This window comes from Sesamum indicum, linkage group LG6 (assembly GCF_026168435.1).
Source record: "Sesamum indicum cultivar Baizhima isolate 11 linkage group LG6, ASM2616843v1, whole genome shotgun sequence".
Lineage (NCBI taxonomy): Eukaryota > Viridiplantae > Streptophyta > Magnoliopsida > Lamiales > Pedaliaceae > Sesamum > Sesamum indicum.
In genome coordinates this window covers 2426722-2448883 of record NC_142662.1, presented here as the reverse complement: position 1 = coordinate 2448883, position 22162 = coordinate 2426722, and the positions used below count along the sequence as shown (strand labels likewise).

At 35.7% G+C, this 22162-nt stretch overlaps 4 protein-coding genes and 1 non-coding gene across 9 annotated transcripts; 1 reads left to right on the top strand and 4 right to left on the bottom strand.

The window, feature by feature from the left end:
- Positions 1–2894: 2894 nt before the first annotated feature.
- LOC105165350 (histidine-containing phosphotransfer protein 5) lies at positions 2895–5115 on the bottom strand. The gene is made up of 6 exons (XM_020694431.2): positions 4845–5115; positions 4495–4625; positions 4338–4406; positions 3985–4056; positions 3397–3469; positions 2895–3167 (listed from the first exon to the last, which is right to left on the bottom strand). The coding sequence occupies exons 1-6, from the start codon at positions 4905–4907 to the stop codon at positions 3117–3119; spliced, it is 459 nt and encodes a 152-aa protein (XP_020550090.2). The 5' UTR covers positions 4908–5115; the 3' UTR covers positions 2895–3116.
- Positions 5116–5723: 608 nt separating this feature from the next.
- Positions 5724–9032, top strand: LOC105165266 (cation/H(+) antiporter 15). The gene is made up of 3 exons (XM_011084222.3): positions 5724–6121; positions 6626–7600; positions 7740–9032. Exons 1-3 carry the CDS (start codon positions 5897–5899, stop codon positions 9030–9032), a joined length of 2493 nt encoding a protein of 830 aa, XP_011082524.1. The 5' UTR covers positions 5724–5896.
- A 583-nt stretch (positions 9033–9615) lies between these two features.
- On the bottom strand, positions 9616–15236 carry LOC105165267 (autophagy-related protein 18g). Of its 4 annotated transcripts, none has more exons than XM_011084224.3 (9): positions 14762–15234; positions 13636–14094; positions 12665–13081; positions 12258–12497; positions 11389–12153; positions 11153–11310; positions 10738–10862; positions 10030–10209; positions 9616–9934 (listed from the first exon to the last, which is right to left on the bottom strand). In XM_011084224.3, the coding sequence occupies exons 1-8, from the start codon at positions 14924–14926 to the stop codon at positions 10064–10066; spliced, it is 2475 nt and encodes an 824-aa protein (XP_011082526.1). In that variant the 5' UTR covers positions 14927–15234; the 3' UTR covers positions 9616–9934; positions 10030–10063. The 4 variants fall into 4 exon arrangements, 2 of the variants coding, with proteins under 2 accessions (XP_011082526.1, XP_011082525.1); XM_011084223.3 differs by having other exon boundaries at positions 10030–10215; positions 14762–15232; XR_002287285.2 differs by lacking the exons at positions 9616–9934; positions 10030–10209 and having other exon boundaries at positions 11153–11279; positions 14762–15236.
- A 2204-nt stretch (positions 15237–17440) lies between these two features.
- LOC105165269 (receptor-like cytosolic serine/threonine-protein kinase RBK2) lies at positions 17441–20390 on the bottom strand. 2 transcript variants are annotated; one of them, XM_011084227.3, is made up of 8 exons: positions 19963–20390; positions 19294–19668; positions 18943–19194; positions 18715–18869; positions 18382–18461; positions 18146–18281; positions 17916–18065; positions 17441–17780 (listed from the first exon to the last, which is right to left on the bottom strand). In XM_011084227.3, the coding sequence occupies exons 2-8, from the start codon at positions 19649–19651 to the stop codon at positions 17610–17612; spliced, it is 1302 nt and encodes a 433-aa protein (XP_011082529.1). In that variant the 5' UTR covers positions 19652–19668; positions 19963–20390; the 3' UTR covers positions 17441–17609. The 2 variants fall into 2 exon arrangements, with proteins under 2 accessions (XP_011082529.1, XP_011082528.1); XM_011084226.3 differs by having other exon boundaries at positions 20083–20389.
- Positions 20391–22027: 1637 nt separating this feature from the next.
- On the bottom strand, positions 22028–22109 carry TRNAS-UGA (transfer RNA serine (anticodon UGA)). Its single transcript has one exon. It is a non-coding gene; the product is annotated as a tRNA-Ser (tRNA).
- Positions 22110–22162: the final 53 nt, after the last annotated feature.

Here is a 22162-nt window from a genome sequence, read left to right as displayed (position 1 = left end):
TGAAAATTGGGCTTATCGGGGTGGTGGCCCTCCAGTCTTCTTATATTGGATGGGCCAGCAAGGTTTGGGCCTGTGAAGTTGTTCCCTTGCACTGGAATGTGCTTTTGCCCTCTGGGCTTTGAAGCCATTAACATCAATTATAGTAACTAATTATTCATTTATTAATAGGTAGAAAAGAGGGTTAGTTTGATAATTTTAGTAGCAATTATTATAATTAGGGGGTAGTTGAGTAATCATTGAAATCAACTAAATGTCTTGACTAATTAATATTGATTATTATGATTAGTAATGGATGATTTAACTACTCTTAATTTTAGCTCTTGTCATTAATTGTACTTGGACCACACACCATAATTTCCCCCCCCCCCCCTTTTTTTTTTTACAAAACTTTACTTTGTTTTATTGTTATTATTATTATTTTACCACTTTCTACTTGTTTTATTGTCTAATTATTGAAAAAATGATCTTAGTTTATAATAATGTAAATTTGCAATATATTAGTGGATAAAGAATAGGGATAATTATAATTCCATCCCACGATGTTTTGTGTTATTATATATAAACTCCCTATGATATGAAAAATTACATCCATTGCACCTGAAATCTATTTTCTTCTAACAAATAGATCCCCTAATTAGTGAAAATTTACTGAATTTGCTTAAATTAACAAAAAAAAATTGAATAAAAATTGGTATTTGTCCTCGATTAACTTATTACAGGTGAAATAATTTTTTTTCCAACTAACTTGCCCTTAAAATGGTGAAGATATACATCTTCACATGCATCAGGGTGTGAAGACGTATGAGTATAAATTTGACCATAAAAGATCCATTTAACTTGCAATAAATCCATAATAAGTCAGTCAGGAGTAAATATAGATTTTCATCAAATTTTCTGTTAATACCTAACTAATTAAGGGACTTATTTGTTACACGAAAGCACACCTCAGGAATGCTAAATGTAATTTTCCAAACCACATGGGATATACGTATAATTACACCAAACCTCAGGAAAGGAAAGTGTAATTATCGCTAAAGAATACTTATGGTAATTTATTTGAGAATTAAGAAAGTAACTATAATAGATGAAAGCAGATCAGGAAAAAAAATTATCGAGTAATTTTGAATTAATAGTATCAGTAGCCTTCGTATTTATATGTTAACTCAACCAATAAAATAGGTTGGGGAGACGAAGCTATGGTGGTTATGGAAGTCGAAGCTATATAAATTTTTATATAAAAAAAAAAGAAAAGGAAATTACTAATATAAATATTGTCTCTAAAAAGTGACATTAGGAAATTATTGGGATTATATTTTCACTATTTAATCACTCTTGGGAACAAATTCTTAATTTTCATTATTCTATTAATTTGAGAAGAAAATGACATAATTATTAACTCATAGAGATGGTACAATATATTATTATTATCGTTATCATTATTAGACCTCATATAGAAAAGAGTAAAATGACTTAAATGACCCCCACCTTTTGCCGAGGACAAAACAAAATAAACCATTGATTAATAATGCATTTGCACCGTTGCACGTTGCAACTACGCTCATCATCTCCTCTCAATTTTTCCTTTATAAAAAGGAATAATTATCCTGTTCTCTTCTCTTCTTAGGTTTGATGGATATTTGTGGTTTGAAAAGTTATATCTATTATATTTGAGGTTTGTTTTCGTCTAACAAATAAGTATACTCTTTAGTCAAAATCTACCGAATTTGCTGATGTTAATGAAAAAAATGAGAAAAATCTATATTTACCCACAATTTACTTATCACTGATTTGTTGGGATTTAAATAAATCTTTTTATTACTAATTATCCTCATACGTCTCCACACGTTAATGTATGTGAGGAGGTATATACCTTCATCGTCATAAAGGCAAAAAAGTATTCGATCTGTAATAAATCAATAATAAGTCAATCGAGGATAAATATCAATTTTTATCATTTTTTTTATTAATATTAGCAAATTTAGTAAATTTTGGCTATCGAAAGAATTTATTTATTAGACGAAAGCAAAGTTCAGGAGTACTAGATATAATTTCCAAACTACATGAGTTTTACGTGTAATTACACCAAATTCCAAGAAAGTGGAGTGTAAATATCTTTTAAAAAAAAATTGTGTAATTGTGCAAGTTGACCAGTTTGCCCTCCACAATGGAGAAGATGAATATGGTTCTAATTTGGGACTTTGTTCCCATTTCTCAATTTTTGCCAGTATGAAAGTAATTTTATGGTTTTATATTCTTTATATTTGATATTTGAGTCCTTTATTTTTCGATAATAGCAAAATAGATCATGTAAATTTATTTTTGCGATTTGATCCATTAAATTGATCAATACAAAAGCCCCAAATCAATTTTTATTCCAGCAATATTTGCATTCTCTGGCTACTAAAGGATCAAAATTGTGAAAAATTTAAAAGTCACGGGACGGGTTTACTATTTTAGAAAAATAAAGATTAAAACACCAAAATACAAAAAATACATGAGATATCTACATTTAATCTTGCTAACTGCTACAGTTACTGCCAGTGATGAGTGCAATAACAGGACTTCAAGGATCAATTTTACGAACTAAGATCATATAGCTAGAAAAAAAAAACAATAATTGACTTAAGACAACCTCATCAGGATTTTGCAGTTATGTCCATTTCTTGATTGATTGTTGTAAGAAATAGGGTTGCAAGAAAAGTATCCAAGAACAGGCAAGTATTTTCAATTGATTAGGCATCACATCAGTAGCTTTTCATGACTGAAAAAATGTAAATATAAGTATTTTTTTTTTCAATTGATAGAATTATGAGTATTTCTATACAAATATGTATGTATGTAGGAAGTAAGAAGCTGAAAGAACATTGTCAGAAATTTATGAAATGGTGAAGAACTAAGATTCAACTCCAGAATGATGAATTAATTCTAGAAAGCAGCAAGGTTTAATCTTACATCAAAACAAGAAATCGATGAACGGAAACAGCTACAATCGTCGGGGTAGAGAAGATGATGTAAGGAAACGAGCAAGAATCGAATGTGTAATTTTTCAGACAACATTCGATCTAAATCTAGTAGTCAGAGAAGCAGGGTTCAATGATAACAACGGGAACTTCCTTTCATTCTAGCACGGGAACTGTCCCACCGGCTGCCAGGATTTGTTGCTCCAGCTACATTTGAACCGGACGACATTATAAAGCAAGTTAACATATAGATCATCCAGACAAGGAGAATTACAACAAGTGACAACATATGGCATCTGCTACTCCATTGCTCGTTAAGTACACAAACGAACAACGGATATTTGAGTTTAGACAAGACCACATGGGAAAACTAGGCCATCTATCCATGGTAAGTTGTATTAATTCAACATAAAACACGAAGATAGACACAACTCACCCTAAACAACGTTTGCAGCTTGTTCTTCAGAAGACTGTTCTCGTGGGATACCTGCTGCAAACATCTCAGACACCTGCATAAAAATGTCTTCAGCTATACAACGTTATAGTAAAATGAAAAGAAAACCATCTTACTATATACAATTCAAAAGTACTGTCATTAACAAACTCCACAATTGCCATTTTTTATACATACAAGGAAAGGAGACTTCTGAACATTGGTAGCATAGCTACGAAGGCTAAAACTTTCACCTCTTGTCTTTCTAAATAGTGTCATAATTTTAACAAGAAGACGCTGAAACGACAGACATTACTACAATAACTGATGACGATGCGTCACAATGAATCACGAGAGTTTGGCAGCAATGACAAGTCTGGGACGCAAAAAATTCTTGTAACGGCCACGTCCTGATAATACTGATCACTTTCATTTTCTAAATGCATAAATCATTGTCTTTATCCCGTTTCGTACAATGTTTGCAATTAATTTCTAATACAGAACCTTCTCAGCAATGTAAGCAGCCAATGCTCCGTGCAAACGGACAATCTCGTCAAAGAGAATGCTAAACACAGCAAAATAGAAACTCACCCCTCATGGTTCTCCGATTCACAGAAGCTTCTGAAGACAACGCACACGTCCTTGACTCGTTTTGCACCTATGCTGGTATTTTGAGAAGAATAAATAAATCGAATTCCACGTGAAAGAATAATCGAGTAAAGATCAGCTCCACCAAAATGATTTATCAATTCAAGAACCACAGCCAGATCTGAATCTACCATCTCTTAGCGAAAAATTGAAATCAGATGAGCAAACTAAACCAACAGACCTCAAACTAAGGAAATTCAATTGATGAAACAGTAGAATGTATAAAATACTGACAGGAAAAAGGGACTAAAGATATCACAACTGAATACTGAACAGAAACAGCAAAGTTTTATTACCTGGAACTGCTACCTTTCAACTGATGAACATTGGCATCAACCTGCTTATAATCTACAACCTGCTGTTCACTACACGAATTCAATTGAAATTGAACATTGGTCAAATTTAAGACATAAACCTGAAATGGCGCAAGAAAAGATCAAGACAGGAGCTCACAGAGCAACAGCCAAGTTCTTGACAAGCTTCTCAGAATCGTCAAAGAAAAGTGAAACAACTTCAACTACAAAATCCGGGTTGCTATCATCTTGCAGTTTCTGTAACTGTGCAAACTGATCATCCACAAAACCCTTTGTTCCACCAACCAGGAATGCAAGAAAGGGGGAAAATAAAGTCAGATCAATCAAAATAAAAAGAGTCCATCTGCAAATTTCTTGCAAAAATTCAGTCTTTCTTTTCTTTTTTTTTTTTCAAGTAAATCAGATTTGAAATAGAGTTCATTAGCAAATCTCTTTTCTTGAAAAACAGAGAGCACCCCAAACAAGAAGGAAACAAGAAAAAAGACATACCTCGCGATAAAGAGAAGTTGAGAAGTCAATGAATTGCCTCTGCAACTGTTTGACAACATCCATGCCTCTGTGTTCAGATTCCTGCTGTCTCTCTCTCTCTCTCCCTCTCTCTCTCTTCCGTACCCACAACGCAATCAAACTCTTTCTTGCAGATCTCTTTACAAGTACAAAAACTTTTTTTTTCTTTTAACTTATAGGAGGCGGATGTGATTAAAACGCAAGAATTGACTTGCCAAGCTGAGAGGCCGGTAATTAATGTGTTTGATGAAGGTGATTAATGATTCTTTTCAAGACATATATAATAATATTTTGAAATATCTATGTATATATATACTGGTTTTGGGCTCTGTTACTTTGGTAATATATGTATTCTTTCAAAGCCCAGTCGCTATATATATCCATATTGGCATTGGTCAATCCTCATTTGAATTCTTTCTTTTTCCTTCTTTGAAATTATTATTTTAAAGAACAATTTTTTCATAGCATGCCTAAGCAGTTACGTGTTTTTTTTAGTTTGAGGGTTGAAGGGGTAATCAAGAACACCCTCTTCATTCCTTTCCTAAAAAATCCTAAAAGAATATCAAGATTTACTAATTCTTGATTTAACAAACAAATACTACTCCTTTTTTTCTTATATAAACTAATTTTAAAGAATATTTTTTTATCTATAAATTTTATCAAAATTATATTATCTTAATATTATAGAAATAAAAAATATTGCATATTACTTGATGATCATTAATATTATACCTTATATTATGTACTATGTATAATAATAAGTATTTTTGTAGATATAAACTGTAATACATAATATAATAAAAAAATACGGAGTGATGACAACTGACAAGATTAAGGTTAGGCAGAGCATTTGTTTCCCGCACAAAACGCGCAGCCATGAAATGACATTACGGTCACATAAAACTCAGCCTGTCATGTCTCCATGTTTCCTCCTTTGTCTTTTCTTCATTCCAAGAGGGAGGGGCAGTGTGGTCGAAACTCTGTGGCCGGCGGAGGAAGAAGAGTAGGCGGAGGAGGCACATGAGGCGGCAGCAATGGCATACCAAACCATGCCGACTGATATTGGCAAGCTCAACAGAACCATTCTCTGCTATGCCGAATCCATTTACAGGTTTAATGGGCTCTGGGAAGGACCCGACCCATTAACCCCCCTCATCTCTCTCTTCCTCATCCAGCTCACTGTCTCCATGACCGTCGTCCACCTTCTTGTTTATGCGCTACAATTCTTCAACCAGCCACCTTTCGTTGCGGAAGTTCTTGTGAGTATGATGATGTTAGGATGGAATTAGAAATGCTTAATGCGTTTCAAATTTTATGTGAAATGTGTCTTTTTGAATTTTGTTATTCTGGGAATCGAATTGTGGGATCCGAATCACGAAGGTCAATGTTTTGATGCCTTTTATGGTTGGTTTCAAGAAATCGTTTGAAATAGGATCCCAATGTGTTTAAGGGTCTTGAGAATCTCTTTGTGGGACTATATATTTAATATTTTGATTGGGGCATGAATATATAGCTTGAATCTTAAATAGGTCGAATGTTCTGTGCTGTTCTGTTTTGTTTTGCTATCTATCTTACGGGCAGAGTTAACAAACAACGAGCATTAGTTGTCTGAAATGTGTGGTCTGTTGTATCTTTTATCATTATGCAGCGTTTTGAGGATTTTCTGCTGATATTATGTCAAGAAAATTGGCGATCTCTCTGTAAAGAGTCTTGGGGTTTTAGTTGAGCATGTAGTTGATTTGGTAAAAACGATGTCGATGCAGGGAGGAATACTCCTGGGACCTTCTGCGCTGGGTAGAATAAAAGCATATAGAAGGATGATGTTCCCAAATTACTCTTTCAAAGTGTTGGAGCCAATGGCACATTTGTCCATAGCATATTACGCATTTCTAGTGGGATTGAAGATGGACGTAAGAGCAGTTATGCGGACTGGACAAAAGACTATGAAAGTTGCCATTGCAGGAACAATCATCCCTTTCTTTTTCGGCTCAGGAGTATACTTCATTTTCGTAAATGACAAATCTGAAACGTTTGGTTTCATTTTCTGGGGCGCTGCCCTTACTGTCACTGGTTTCTCTGTGCTAATGAAAATTCTAGACAGGCAGCAAATCCTCCACACTGAGATTGGAAAGACAGCAGTAGCCTCAGCCCTCGTCAATGATTTGTGCTCGTGGGGTTTCTTGGCACTTGGATTTGCAGTAACAAGCTCTCCAACAAACAGTCCCTGGTCACTTATCAGTACTATTGCGTTTGTGCTGGTTTGTGTCTACCATGTCCGACCCGCCCTCAATTGGATCATCCAGAAAACAGAGGTGCAAGGATACAGCGAGTTCTACATATGCTCGATCCTTACTGGGGTGGCCCTGTCTGGGGTCATCACCGATGTATGTGGAACTCATCCAATGATTGGGGCCTTTATTTTTGGGCTTGTGATACCTAATGAAGTGCTTGAAGCTACGATCACGGACAAGCTGGAGGACTTTGTGATGGGAATTTTGATGCCTGTCTACTTTGTTGTGTGTGGGGTGAGAACCAACATTGATGTCATATCGTACAACACCTCTTGGTGGCTAGCGGGGGTTGTTATAGTTTTAGCCTGCAGCGTGAAGGTATTCAGCACTCTTATCATCGCCCCTTTTGCTGAACTACCAATCAGTGATGCATTCGCAGTCGGATTGTTGAGCAATGCCAAGAGCATCATGGTGTTGATCATTCTTGAAGCTGGCCAGATACAAGGGGTAACAAAAAACTATTAAGTGTCATTCTGAAATCTTCGATAAAAACCAGATTAGAGGTTTTCTTAGTTAGAGCTAATGATAATGAGCAATCATTTAATTTCTTCACAGGTCTTTTTTTTTGACATCAATTTCTTCACAGGTCTTGAGCACACAGACTTACTCATTGATGGTGGTGGCAGTCCTGGTAATGACAATGGTCGTCACGCCCGCAGCAATCTGGTTCCGTCCCGAGCAGAATACAGAACCGTACAAGCGCCGGACGGTGCAGAAAGCTAAATCAGATGACGAGTTTCGGGTCCTTGCATGCATCTACAATACACGGAATGTCCCCACCATCATCAACCTCCTCAGGACTTCCAATGCCAGCCCAAGATCCCCAATAAATGTATTCGCCCTCCAGCTAGTTGAGCTCGTGGGGCGTGCCACCAGCATGATGGTGGTCCACGAGCCTCGCTCCGCAGGCCCAAGGAACCCCAGCCACATAGAGGCTCAAACAGACCAGATTATTGCCGCTTTTGACAACTATGAGCTTCGATCAGAAGGCGTCCAGACACAGGCAGTCACTGCCAGGTGCACCTACACCGCCATGGCCAATGAAATCTGCATCTTTGCCAGGGAGAAGCGGTCAGCGTTCATAATCATCCCATTCCACAAGCTGCGAACTCTAGATGGGGAAATGATAGACATTAATCCCTCCCTCCAGTGTGTTAATGAAGGCGTACTCGAAGATGCATCTTGTTCTGTGGGAATACTGATTGACAGAGGGTTTGCCGAGTCACATGATCATGCATCAAACATTGTTGTCTTGTACTTCGGAGGCCCCGACGACCGGGAGGCATTGGCTTATGCATGGAGGATGGCTGAAAATCCAGATGTCAGACTAACAGTGCTAAGGTTCATTCCAAGCACAGATGCATTGGAACTGAACCCTGTGGAACAGGAACCGACTGATAAGAACCATTTGAGTGTTGAAATCGACAAGGACAGCGAAATACTGCTGGATGATGATTACCTGGGCAAGTTCAAGATTACAACCATGAATAATAAATCAATAAGCTACTGTGAGTTGGTGCTGAATGACGAGGAAGAAACAATTAAAGCCATAAAATCAATGGATGAACAGAAGTATGATCTTTACCTAGTAGGGAGAGGAAGAGGCATGACTTCGCCGCTGACATCAGGACTAGCCGACTGGTGCGACTGCCCGGAGCTGGGCCCAATTGGTGATCTTTTGGTGACATCAGAATTTGAGTCTTTATTTTCGGTGCTCGTAGTGCAGCAATACGATAACATAAATAAGATGAAGGAAGGATCGATAAGGTCTGCAAGCTCAGTGAACTACGGCGAGGAGTTCGCAACGAGACCGTCTGTGTCTGAGAGTGAGGGCTTTGAATCTTTTAGTAGTTTCAAGAAGTGGGATCCTGACAATTGATTAATGCTTATGACAGAACATCAGGCTCAATCTCCTCAAGCTTGCCTAGAGTATTCACTCATGTATTGCCAAGCACATCAACACATAAAATTATAAATCAGGCTTCAGGATTCAAAGCAACACCCTAATCAGCTCAGCTGCTTGAGAATTCTTGCAAAATCTTAATGTGATCACAAGTTAATATTACAGTGAATCACTTCAGTCCCCAAAAAAACCACCAAGCGTATGATTCATCAGACAGATAAATCAGCGCACTGTGGGGTATAATAGGCTATTGCAGGGAGTTTGACAGTAAAATTTGTTGCTGTTGAAGATGTACAATAACCAGATTTTTTGCACTGTTCTTTTACAGTTCCCTCAGGATATCCTGTTCTTCAAATCAGAAAATCTTTATTGTACATTTTTGAGGAATTTTTCATATATAAATTGTGTACTAAAAGTCACAAAATACTACAAACGAATATGTAATTTTGGCTCTGTATACTTCACTCCAAGCACGGGGATTGCAGTGCTCGTGTCCATAAACTTACAGAATAACTTGCTGCTACTTTGAGCCTCAATAAATGGATTTGAAGGAAAAGGATTGAATAAACAAATCACCTTTCTACAACTTTCAATTTTTAGAAAGAAAATATCATACAAATTCGAAGTAACTTGTTATCATTGTTCTGTAAATGACAAGCATTCCAAGTAAAGTTCACTTCCATAATTTGTTATATACATCACTATATACATTATATATACATAACATGGGGAGGAAGCATAAGTTATATCCTGTATATAGCGTTATTCTCACATCCCTGACAATCGGGCCAACCGTAGTTACTCTGTTCAACCATTGGATTCAACTGGCGAATTTCTGTGTATATTGACCATAACTTTGTCAACAAGAAGCAACTAACCTGCACCAAGAGAAAAATTGACTTCAATTCCCCCAACAAGGTACCATTAACCAAGAGACAATGAAGAGAAAGGGAACCATATGAACTTTTCATACCTTCTTATTAGAGATCAAATACTCCACCGATCAATCATTCTTCTTTGGGCTTCTCCTGATGAGTATTACCGGCTGTGTCCGCCTTGTCAGTTACAACTTCAGTTGACCTGCAGTTATCACAGACCTCTGTCCTATTGTAGTAGCCTTCCTTGAATAACAACCCAATATCTACTGTTTTCTCTGTTCCTGGATGCATCAAGAATGTCAAAATTCAATGATGGAATCTAATTGCCTCCTGATCATGACCTACTAGAAATAGTAATACAAACATGCTTGCTGGTAAAGGGCATTATGAATCTGAATATGGTAAATTAAGGGATCTTTGCTAACGGTACTCCCTCTTTCCCATGTTTAACATGGATTGCAGGAACGCCTAGCAAATTGTCGTATATCTAGCATTGTTGATTTGATCCAAATCAAGCAAATTCTCAATCTGTATGGATGATCAGATGGAGATGTGAAGAAAGTGGAGTTCCCTCCTATACTATCTAATAGTCCATACACATACCAAAAGATTGTCAAGGGAACTTCTTACTGTTATCTAGGCATCATAAGAGCAATACATACAAACACTCAGTAAAAGAGAGAAAAAAATGTGTCTTTCCGAGAGGGGCCACATGTCTATAGGATTATCCTTCAGTAAAGGCCAATGTCCCGCATTTTGCAGAGGTAATAGAAACGGAAAGCACTGATGAATGTGAATCTCACCTCCGTCTGAGCTTTCAGTAGAACTAAATGATGGTGGCTTTGAATGACAGATGATACTGGCTTCATTCTTCTCATCTCTAGCTTGACAACTATCAGAGGGATATCTTCCCTCAGAAGGTATATATCTGCATAGAACAGCCCACTTAAGAAAGCCAAGGGGACCCTTAAACCGCTAAGCTAACCCTTATTTTTGGAAAATGTTAAGACAGAATTTGGAAGAGACAAAATGCGAAAATAAGACCATGTATCAAGCTTTTATAGAATATGCAAAACGGTGCCTTGAATTTAAGGTTGCATCAGAAGAAAGTTAAGAATTATCATTTCACTAAAAGGTTTTACCGAAAGAAGACCATTGCATAAGACAGACAAAAACGACGTGAACTAGGATAAGTAAGACCAGGTATAACATATTCACCCGTCAATCCAGCCAGATCTCGCTCTAGGGTAAAGGTCGAAAATTGGCAATAAATCCTTGTTTCTTATTTCGACTTCATGCGAACAAACTATCTCAATTTCAAACTCCCCACCGGAATAACATTCTGCTATTGGATGTTCCATGCCATGGAAATGTACCTAGATGAACAGTGCATATCAGTTGGAGAGTAAAGACACCACAAAACATGATGATATCAGTATCGATGTAGAAAGTACCATAGACATTTGCCATAGGGGCAATCTGTAGGAGTTTGTTTGCACTTCTGCATTGGATAGATACCAGTGTGACCTCTCTGGGGACTTCATTGAATCACTCTCAATCAGTTTCTTGTCCATATTATTCACATTGTCCTGGCTGGTCGCAGCAATACATTCCTCCCTCTCCAGATTATCTGATCTTCTGCACACATCCCACCATTTATTGGGTTTCACTTTCACCCTTAACTCCTCATTTTGTGAGCTTACTTGTGGAACCAACCAAGGCTCAGTTCTATTCTCACTCAGTTCAGGCAACACTGATGAGTGAATTTCATACTGAACCACAAAGCCTGATGGTGTATAAACTAAGATACTTTCTAGTGGGATAGCCCTCATATTAACATTTGGAGAACTGGTAGTGTTAGAATTATGAAAAATAGCAGCAACAGCTCCAGATGGCACCCATATCTTCCCCGCCATTGAAGCAGCCGCGTTGCTCATGGAACCAACCAAGCCGGAGTCACTGCACTTTATCCGGCTGACTATGGAGAGGGTACAAGGGGGTGGCGGCGAAGAATTTTGCTCATTTATGGTAAAAGATGAAGAAGACCACCACGGTGGAGCTGAAGCTAAAAACAGAGAGGTGCCTCGCTCACAAGTTTGTAAATCTTGGAAGGCATCATCTCCTCCAAAGGGGGACAGAACAAAGATATGGCAAGTTCCTTTTGATGAAACAATAGCAATCCACCTACTATCATGACTAAAGCAGATATCCTGAATAACCTGATAAGCAGAATGTAAAAAATGGGCAACTAAGTTCACAAACCCTGAAAGCTTCAGTGAACAGAAGATGGTATTACAGACTAACGGTACTGGCGAATACTTACAGCAGGGGTTATACCACGATAAATCTTGTAAACATACACATAAGAAGTGTTCCAGTCGCTACACCCTGCCCCACTACATGTACGAGGAGGCATGATACGAAAGATATTTATGTTATTTCCATGTACTGAGGCTGTAACCAGAAGGGTTCCACTTGGATCAAAACACAAAGCAGCGATTGCACTTGTATGAGCCCTAAATTGTGATATGACCTCAGAGGAAACGATGTCCTTCACACAAACCTGCAATTGAGACGAACAATAAGAAGATAAGATAGTCATTACCTTCATGAAGTTCAGAATTTAATAATCATAGCACATGGAGACTCTCCAAAATTTGCACCTTTTCACTGATTCAGTAAGTACCAAAAATGAATGACATAGTATTATTAGGCATATTATGCTCTTACTAATCCTGCATTCTCTGGTTCAGATTCTGCCAGCTTCCCAGTTTTAAAGCCAGGAGAACCAGGATCATCTGGAAGCAACTCTGGATAGTACTTAGATAATTTCTTATATCCCATGTCTCCCAGGGTAAGTATGCTAGAAGCTAACTGTTTGCTGGATGCCACCGCATAACGAGCCATAGGAGAGCCATTGCCTGAAGATGTTGATGGACTAACACTTAAAGCAAGGTTCTTTGGAGTCACCCGACCTGTACTTAAAAGAAATGGTCGATTAGGAGGATAAGCCAACCACCTTGGGCCCACAGCCATTGGACCATACCCCCTGTTGACTCCAACTGCTCCTTGCTTCCCAACTAAGGGAACAGGATATGTGAGAACTGTGAATTTCTGCTCAAGAGTAAGTGTGTCGAAGCAATATACCTGCTCAACAAATGTAAAACAATCTTCCATTATAACTTTACTTTCACGAAATCGGACATATCAGTTACACATAACACCAGAAGTGCATCAATGCCAAAGAAAATACATGAAACAATCACCCCTTTGTCTTACTTTTGCGGTTCTCATTCTAAAATATATACAACTACCACATATGAGAAACAGTCACTGAAATCTAAGTTATTTTCCATTAGACATGAGAAAAAACATTTTCCCTGTGCATGCAGGCTGCCTGAGAGTATAATTCCCAAACTAACATGCACTCCACATCAACTCACCAGCAAAGAATGCAAAACACAAGGAAGACAAGACCAGAAGAAAAGGTATGACTACAGCCAAGATGCAAGACAAGGAAAAACCAAGGCTAATAATAAAAAGCCAACCATTTACCATCCTTATAGAGTTGAGCCAGTAATTTTGTAGTGCATTTATTGAAGGAAATGCCTATATGATTATAGATTACCCTCTCTTTCGTTATTTTGACCATTTATTTCTTCTTTTTCATGTCAATGAACCTCATATTAACAGATACTTACTTGCTCTTCAAGACCAATAGCTACTACTCGAGGGCTGCATCTAACCATCAAGACCGGAGACCTGAAGTCCATAACCTTTACATAGTCATTTGATTTCATTGAGTAAAATCGAACAGCAGTGGGCGGGTCAAAGGAGCTCCCGGATGATGACTCTGCTGAGGCATGTCTAATAGGTACTTGGCCAGTATTCTGAGGAATGTGGATTTTTGCATCCTCCTTTCCCCCAACAACAACCAGTATATTATGTGATGATTTGTCTTTTTCAGCACCATCACAGTTTGAAGGAGCCGTAAGCATCTGTAAGAAGGTAACTGGTCCATTACGCCGGGAAACCAATTCACTAAAACCAAATGCATCCTCAACATCAAAGACCTGAAAACCCTTCAGATAACCAAGTAATAGGACACGTCTGAAGGCAGTTGGACTAGTCTCTAATTTGTCAAAGCCAGCCCATAATACCTGCAGAACAAATAGGATCAGCTCTACATGAAGCAGAGAATCAGCCCATACAACTTCCGATGAGCATTAAATTCAAAACGTACGAAATGAAGCTACAACAAAATGAGAAGAAGCACTTGCACACTTGGAAGAAGGGGCAATTGTAAGCAAATGGTGCATATATCAAATGGAAACCAGACACATACTTCCCCGAATTATCCTAAGAAAACTAAGAGTTGGATAAATTTCAACGTATTTGCTGCTCCAATTCGTTCTAAAACATAAAACATTTTAGACATCAGTGGACATATCCAGTATAACAAATCAACTACAAGCACTAAGGTGAAGAACATTTTTTAAAATAAAAAAAAAAAAACAATTAGCAGAGAAAATTTAATGCAATTCTTCCAAATTAGACAAACAATGAAGTTAGAAATGGCTACATGTCTTTGGCGTTGATTGTGTAAATGAGATGAAGTTTTGACGCAACACCTCCAAGATATATAATTAAATAATTTAATGTTCTCTACAATAAACCGCACAATTCAGTCATAAACTACAGATAACTAAACACATTACCAGAAACCAAAGAAATCACTAAAGACGAACCATAAGAAAGTAAACTGTAAAGAAAAAGAAAGAAGCCAACTTTAGATGATACACTTCAAAGAGCAGTTAAAACAGTGACCTGCTCTTTGCCATCGTCACCTATAGAAGAAATGGAGGAGGCGACGGACGCGCCTGCGGAGCGCACGACAGTGCTAGCATTCGTCGACACGGTTTTGATACAAGAAGAAATTATTCTCAAAGAATTAGGCAGCAGTTTGCTGTTTCTCCCCTTGCCTTTCCTCATCTTTGTTATTTTCTCTAACTCAACCTTTCAACCACCACCGTCCCACCGGCGATTTCTGATTCTTCTCCACCACCGTCGTGCCCCGCCGCCCTGGCTGACGTCGATCATCAGACACGACGCCCGCCGGAAGAATGCTTACAATCTCAAGATTCTGCGATTTCTTATACTAAGATTCGTAAATTTTGCGAGTTTTGACTTGAAGCGGTTGCCTTTCTTTAAGATTCTTGATTCACTTTCCCTATTTATACCCGCACGCCATCTCCTCCGCTTCTTCTGTTGTTTGCGCTCTAAGCAAATCTATCCCATGATTCCTTTTTTCCCCTTAAAAGAAAAAGGAAAATGGACATTTTTTCCTTACACTAGTCCTCGTGTCACGCTGTCTCTCTGTACGTATATATAACAAATAATTTTTATATTATAAAATATATTATAAATATAAAATATATAAGTTAATACATTATATTTTTTTATAAAAAACTATTAAAAATATTATGAATACTGCTTAAAATTTAATATAGTGGTGTCACAAATTGCTATCCATAAATGAAAGACGTCTTTCATTTTTATGTTAGTATAGATATATAATTTTTTAAGAACATAAAATAATTTAAAATAAACTTTTCGAAACATATTATAAGATCGGTAAAATTGATTAATAGTTTTTTTCTTTTCGAAAGAACTCGTAAAATCTCAAAACCCGCAAATTATAAATTTATAAACTCTTTAAAAATGAAAAGTAAGCTTAATTCCTCGTTTTCTTTATAAGATCTTTTAAATTCTTTAATTGAAAAATCTATTAAACAACTACGCTTTTTGTGTCGTTTTTGGTTATTATTACAAATAAAAAATCTATTATGCTGAATACTCTAATATTATATTAACTCTAGTGCTTTATTTATCCAAAATTTTCAAGAACTTATTTTGAAAATAAAATTTGATATTTTTAAAATTTTAAAATATTTTATAAAATATAAAAGTTTACAAGATATTTTGAATAAATTTAACCAAACACCCTCTAAATCTTTAAGATTTGAAAGTACCTAAAACCTTATAGTATGAAAGATGATGCAGAAATGCTCTATTTATCCTCAAGAGAATTTATGAATGGGTGAGAATTTCACCAATTTTAAAGAATATTTTTTTAAGAAAAAAACAAAGATTGAATGTATTTTTTAATTTAATAATGAAATTTTCATATTTGAATGCAATGAATCAAATTTACTGAATTTGATAATAGCTTATTATTTATTTATTTTCTTTAGGGTTGCTCTTTAATTTAACATTATTATGTAATAATCAATTCTTGATATTTAGATGCAAATTATTCAATTTGATTATAACTTATTATTTATTTATTTTCTTTAGGGTGGCTCTTTAATTTAACATTATTATGTACTAATCAAATCTTGATATTTGAATGCAATGAATAATATAATTTATTGTATCTATCAAGAAAATTAAAAATAAAAAATGGGATGGAGAAAGCCTAGCACTTGAGCTGTTTGTATATATGTACATATCCCTTTGTGAATATTGAAAATGGATTACAACAGTGTCAACTTTTTAGGTTGGTATACTCTGTGATACAAGTTATTTGAATAATAGAATAAAAAAAATTATATTAATTATAGGGTAAAATATACTTTGTCCTATTGAATTATTCGATATGTAATAATTATTTTTTTAAATTAATAATGTAACACTTATCTTTTATAATTAAATTTTTTTAGATAATTTTGCCCTTATACTATATATATATTTAGTTAAAAAAAACTTCTTTTTTTATGGTTATTTTTCATTTTAAGATTAATTAAAATTTTCTTTATTGAAAAAAATATTTTTTATTTATAAAAAAGTAAAACATAATTAGTGAGCTAAATAATTCGAATTTTATTTTATTTTTACAGACTCAAAGTTAACTAATAAATGAGTACAACAAATGCCAAAACAAATTCATGAAAAGATTCTATTACTTTGGTAATAAAATTAAGTTATTAACTATTTATTCTTTTAGAGAAAAATGAATAGTTACATATCAGTTTTTTTTTTAACATATTTTCTTTAACAAATATGATAAAACATATCTATCCATTTTTTGCTAAAAATATTTATCTTCTGGTTAAGCATATGCATATATATATATATATATATTAATTTATACTCTGCTTTTAATATAAATTCTTTGTTTATTAAAAAAAATAATCAAAAAATAATTTAGTGATAATTTAATGTGCAAAATATTAAAATATATTAAAAATAATATAATTGTTTAAAGCATGAAGAGCGATTTGTCCAATCAAAAGGGTAAGTGTTATATCTATTAATTCAGAAGGGTAAATGTTATATGACAAATAATTCAGGGAGCAAACTGTATTTTACCCTTAATTATATTGAAGAAAAACGGGGTCTTAGTGCATTAGGCTGCTTATCCAATCTATTGATAAAAGATCAACGGGGCCTTAGTGTAAAATAAAGTTATATTTTATATTTTATTTAATATATACACACCTAACGAGTATAAAATATTTTCTTAAATATATAAACTGTGTGGATTTTCGATGCCAACATATATAACATATGATAAATCTTAATACAGCCTTTTAATTCCAGTTGCTTCTGCTGCATTTTGACAGCAATCTTGGTCCTAAAATGAAACACATAGTCTACATGACTGATGTTTTGGTTACACTTGCCGGGCTGACGCTGTGGGCAGATTTAAACCATTCAAGCCTCGGGAGAAACTGTATTCTTCAGCACTAAAAAGCCCTCTATAGTACTTCTTCCAACTTGATAGCTTTTTGTGTTTCTTGATCAAGTCTAGGCTGCCGCAGCTCCCCCTCAGAAGCAGCAGAATCTGCACACACCGTTAATAGAGTTTCAACGTCATGAGCTAGCTTTGCTTGGGTTGTTGTATGATAAACAGAAGTGGTTCTCAAGTCTGTAAAAGAAGATATATAGTTGAATTTGAAGATGTTGTGAGTGGACATGCCTGACTCATTCGTGGACGTTTAAGGGACGATTGCTGCACGCAGAGAGAAGCAGCCAGGATCAAGAGGTTCATTTGTGTGGGGTTGTAGTTTTCAGCAAGCAATGGATCTATGAGCTCTTTGATTTTGTTCTTCTTCATCAGAGGTTTAGCCTAGCATATAAAGTAACCAGCTGGTAACAAGGTTTGTAGCAGTGGTAGGTAATCGAAACGGGAGAGGGAGACGGTCTTACCCACATAACAAGGCTTTGCTGTGAGTAATCTAGTGCCCTACGGCCAGTGACGAGTTCCAACAGCAGCACTCCAAAGGCGAAGACGTCTGTTTTTTCGTCAACTATTCCATGCATTAAGAACTCGGGAGCTAGATAACTGCAGACACAGAATAGGAGTTAGGATCAGTTTTTCTTAGAAGTTAGCGCACGATATATTGTGATAGATTGAAATTGTAGAAATGTCATGTTCCACTAACCCGAAAGTGCCTTCACATCTCGGAACAGTGAGGTGAGTCCAGCGCTCCGGCAGCCATTTCGCGAGGCCAAAATCACATATCTGAATTGAAAATTTAAGCTTTTTGAGCTCCCGTTCACCTAAACACCTTAAACACAGCTTTCTTGATAACAAAAGTACATGAATCAATTTCTTCCATTATCAGAAAAACACAGCTGGCTCCTAAATTCACGTCTTAGATTCCAACAACAAACTCCTGAGCCCCATAATTAAACAAAAGATAAGCCGAATAAGCAAAGTAAAGACACAAAGAAACTTGCATAGAGATTCACATTTGTGCGGTTTCCGAATATACCAGAGGCTCATAGTCCTCCGCCAGCAATATATTTGCAGCCTTAATATCTCTGTGGACGATCCTCCTTTGACAACCCTCATGAAGATACAGCAACCCCTTAGCTGTTCCCAATGCAATCTTGTACCGTATATCCCACTTCAACTTCTCCCTGCAGTCTGTTTGAAGATCCAGTAAGTTAAATTCAGATCGAATAAGTTACACAAGCAAACGCTGAGATAATACACTAACTTTGAAGCACAGAAGCCAAGCTTCCAAGAGGAGATAACTCAAGAACAAGGTGCATTCCTCCTTCAACCCCATAGCCTATCAGTTTAGCGGTATTGGGATGATTGACATGAGCCATTATCCCGAGTTCCGATAGAAAATCACCTATCCTTTCTGCCAGGGAACCTTTAGTGAAACGCTTGATCGCAACAAGCTGTCCCCCACTCAAACAACCTCTATAAACTTCAGCATAACCGCCCTTCCCGATCAAATTACCTAAGCAGAGCAATACAAACTTAATACTTCACAAGATTTCCTGATTCTTGCCTTCTCAACATTCAAATATAAAGTAATGGGCTGTCTTACGCCGCTAACCTTGGCAAAACTTGTTAGTTGCAGATTGGAGGTCCGAGAAGCTAAAGTTCTTCCATTGAGGCTTGAAATAGTTCAGATTAGCATCGGTTAGGGGGTTCGACACACAGCTGACTTCCTCTCTCATACTACTGCTTAACATCTTAGACAACTTGAGGGGATGGAATGTAGCCAATTGGGTTTTGGATTTAAATCTCAACATTTGGAAAAAATTGGTCCATCTTGAAGCCGGTTGTGCATCAATCTGAGCTTCTGATTCTGAAGTGCTGGCTTTGGAGGATTCAGTTTCAGATTCAGCACTTCTCAAGAAGTCCTCAAGAACCGTGTCTGGTGAACAAGAATTTGCTTTCTCCTTCTCCATACTTGAAGAAATCACAACTGTAACAAGACAAAGAATGCAATTTTTTGCAAAAAGTTACTGATACAACTACAGAAAGCAGCAAAGTTGGCATTGTCCCAAATTGCAATACCGCAAATCATGCTGTTGCCAATCACATCAGAAAGCAGTAAAGAAACAAGATTTTAACTAAAAGGAACAGCAATTATTCGCATAAACGAAAGCCCACTTAGAAATTCTTACAAATGGGAGTCAGATGAGCACCAGAAGCAATGTTCTAACATAAAACAAAAAACCCAAAACCGAAAACATAAGACAAGTAACATCACTACAACCTCACTGTTCTTGAAACTGTCGAACCAAAAATCCAGACGAAGAAAGAACAGAAAGTGGCCGGAGCCAAGGATGCAAGACAGATAACTTCAGGGATATTTGTTTTGCAGCAATTTTTTTACCTCAGACGAGAACACTTTTATTGCCTTGAGGGTTGAGGTGTGCATGAAGGAAAACGGTAATTATGTAGAGGGATTCTTGAAAAACAAGCTGCTGGGGCTGGAATTCTTGAGAAAGAACCCCCAGCCCACTTGTAATAATTAAGTGGGGTTTAGAGTTTAATCATTAAACTGAAGTAGCCGATGCTGTAAGGAAATTCTTGTCTTGTCTCCCAACGGCTTCTAATCACCAAATTATGATTCAACTCGCATATTTAGGCATATCGAGAGTTTGGAATTGTATATTTCAAGAACTAATCTACTCGTGTATTTCTTCAAGATACGGACAAGAAAAGTAACTTAGAATGATGGAAGAAATTGATTGCTTCTTAGCATCCACGCTCATACTTTGTCTTTAATCATGACCAAAGTTAGAAGATTTTACTGACCATGCAATTCTTTTTCGTTGCTTTCAGGAAAATTACAACAATCAGTGTTGTTATTTGTAAAATTATCAATATTTTTAATATTTGATAAAATTATATAATTAATCTTGAATGAAATTTTGAAATTGATAAATTTGTTTTTATTGTATTTTTTAAAAAAAATTAAAAAGTATAAAATAAATCACATGAAATGAATGGAAAATTTTGAAAAAAAATGTAAAAATTTGTCCATTGGTCCATTAAAGAAATTTTAAAAAAATAAAAATTAAGTAAAATTATAATTTATAAGTTACAATAGCATTTTTGTCAGTTCACCACAAAAAATAGATGAAAATACAATTTGGATTTATGGATGAAGTTTGATGTTGGATGGTTGTTGAAATCAAAGGTATTGATAATATCACAAATAACAAGCGGGTATTTATAATTATACCAACTTTTAAAAAAACTGATTGTAAACTTGTAATTTACCCTTCTTTCTTAAAAGTAATAGCAATGAACTATTATTAATTGAATTAAATCGATAATAATCATTCTTGTCGAATATCAATATCTAACAAAGATCATTATAATAATCATACCCTGATCAGTGATTTCAAATAAAATTAAATCTAACCAACACCTAATGCAGTAAAAACAACATCCCACGGAGTTCACATCCATGACTTCTAAATTTATGGGGCTTCGACTTCGCCAACTAAGATAAGCTTTATTAGTGTAACTTACCCTTCTTGTTAGTAAGTTGATTACAATTACTATGGAATATAATATATAAATGTTCGGTGAGATTGAAAATACTTCTCTTTATATATAGAAGAATAAGGGCGCATGCGTGTACAAAAAAATAAATATTATTTTTATAAATTAAATATATATATATCATTATAAAGAATAATTTAAAATATATATTCGAGCTTATGCTTGATAAAATTGTATCTTATAAAGATTTTCAATAATTTTTATTTCTTTTCAGCTAAAGAATTTTGAATTTTGAAAAATGTCCAACTTTTCCATTTAAAGAGGAGAATGGGAAGATAGATGATAAATAAAATTAAATATTAAAAAATAAAATAGCTAACTGAAAATAAGTGAGACGCCAAAAGCTCTACCTTTTTAATAATAAAGTATATATATCAGTGTGAAATATAAAATAATATAAATTACTATGGATTCTTTTAAAATTTGTCATAATTATAATTATCCTCTTGTTGTTTAAAAAATAATAAATATCTATTTTATTATGAGTTGTTATGGGGGAGTATTTGTTGGACGATAGTTAATTACAGATGACTATTTGATAATTTTTTTATTTAAAAAAATTATCATTTTAATAAATTTTAGAAGAAGTGATTGTAGTTTACGTTATAATACAATACGACATCCTGAGCCAAGTCCATTTCTTCCTTGATTAAAACCCAACATGCTGAGGGCCCATGCCCATACCCAATTGACATCTGAGATAAAAATGATGTGCCAAAAATATGGACGGATATCAGTCAAACGGAAAAAGAGTAAAACGTTGTCGTCGACAGCAGGGTTCGAACCTGCGCGGGCGAAGCCCAACAGATTTCAAGTCTGTCTCCTTAACCACTCGGACATATCGACTCAACTGCAAGATCACCACTTGTCTTTCTTCAAAACGAAGGTTCCGAGACTCT

Coding starts and splice junctions, on each gene's coding strand:
- LOC105165350 (XM_020694431.2), bottom strand. CDS start 4,907: ATGGATGTTGTCAAACAGTTGCAGAGGCAATTCATTGACTTCTCAACT. Junction 4,407..4,494: donor AAGAACTTGGCTGTTGCTCT/GTGAGCTCCTGT, acceptor GAATTCGTGTAG/TGAACAGCAGGTTGTAGATT. Junction 3,470..3,984: donor GAATCGGAGAACCATGAGGG/GTGAGTTTCTAT, acceptor ATTTTTATGCAG/GTGTCTGAGATGTTTGCAGC.
- LOC105165266 (XM_011084222.3), top strand. CDS start 5,897: ATGGCATACCAAACCATGCCGACTGATATTGGCAAGCTCAACAGAACC. Junction 6,122..6,625: donor CTTTCGTTGCGGAAGTTCTT/GTGAGTATGATG, acceptor ATGTCGATGCAG/GGAGGAATACTCCTGGGACC. Junction 7,601..7,739: donor AAGCTGGCCAGATACAAGGG/GTAACAAAAAAC, acceptor ATTTCTTCACAG/GTCTTGAGCACACAGACTTA.
- LOC105165267 (XM_011084223.3), bottom strand. CDS start 14,926: ATGAGGAAAGGCAAGGGGAGAAACAGCAAACTGCTGCCTAATTCTTTG. Junction 12,498..12,664: donor AACCAGAGAATGCAGGATTA/GTAAGAGCATAA, acceptor TCTCAATTGCAG/GTTTGTGTGAAGGACATCGT. Junction 11,311..11,388: donor CCCTATGGCAAATGTCTATG/GTACTTTCTACA, acceptor CTGTTCATCTAG/GTACATTTCCATGGCATGGA.
- LOC105165269 (XM_011084227.3), bottom strand. CDS start 19,651: ATGGAGAAGGAGAAAGCAAATTCTTGTTCACCAGACACGGTTCTTGAG. Junction 18,282..18,381: donor AGATGTGAAGGCACTTTCGG/GTTAGTGGAACA, acceptor CTGTGTCTGCAG/TTATCTAGCTCCCGAGTTCT. Junction 17,781..17,915: donor AACGTCCACGAATGAGTCAG/GCATGTCCACTC, acceptor CGGTGTGTGCAG/ATTCTGCTGCTTCTGAGGGG.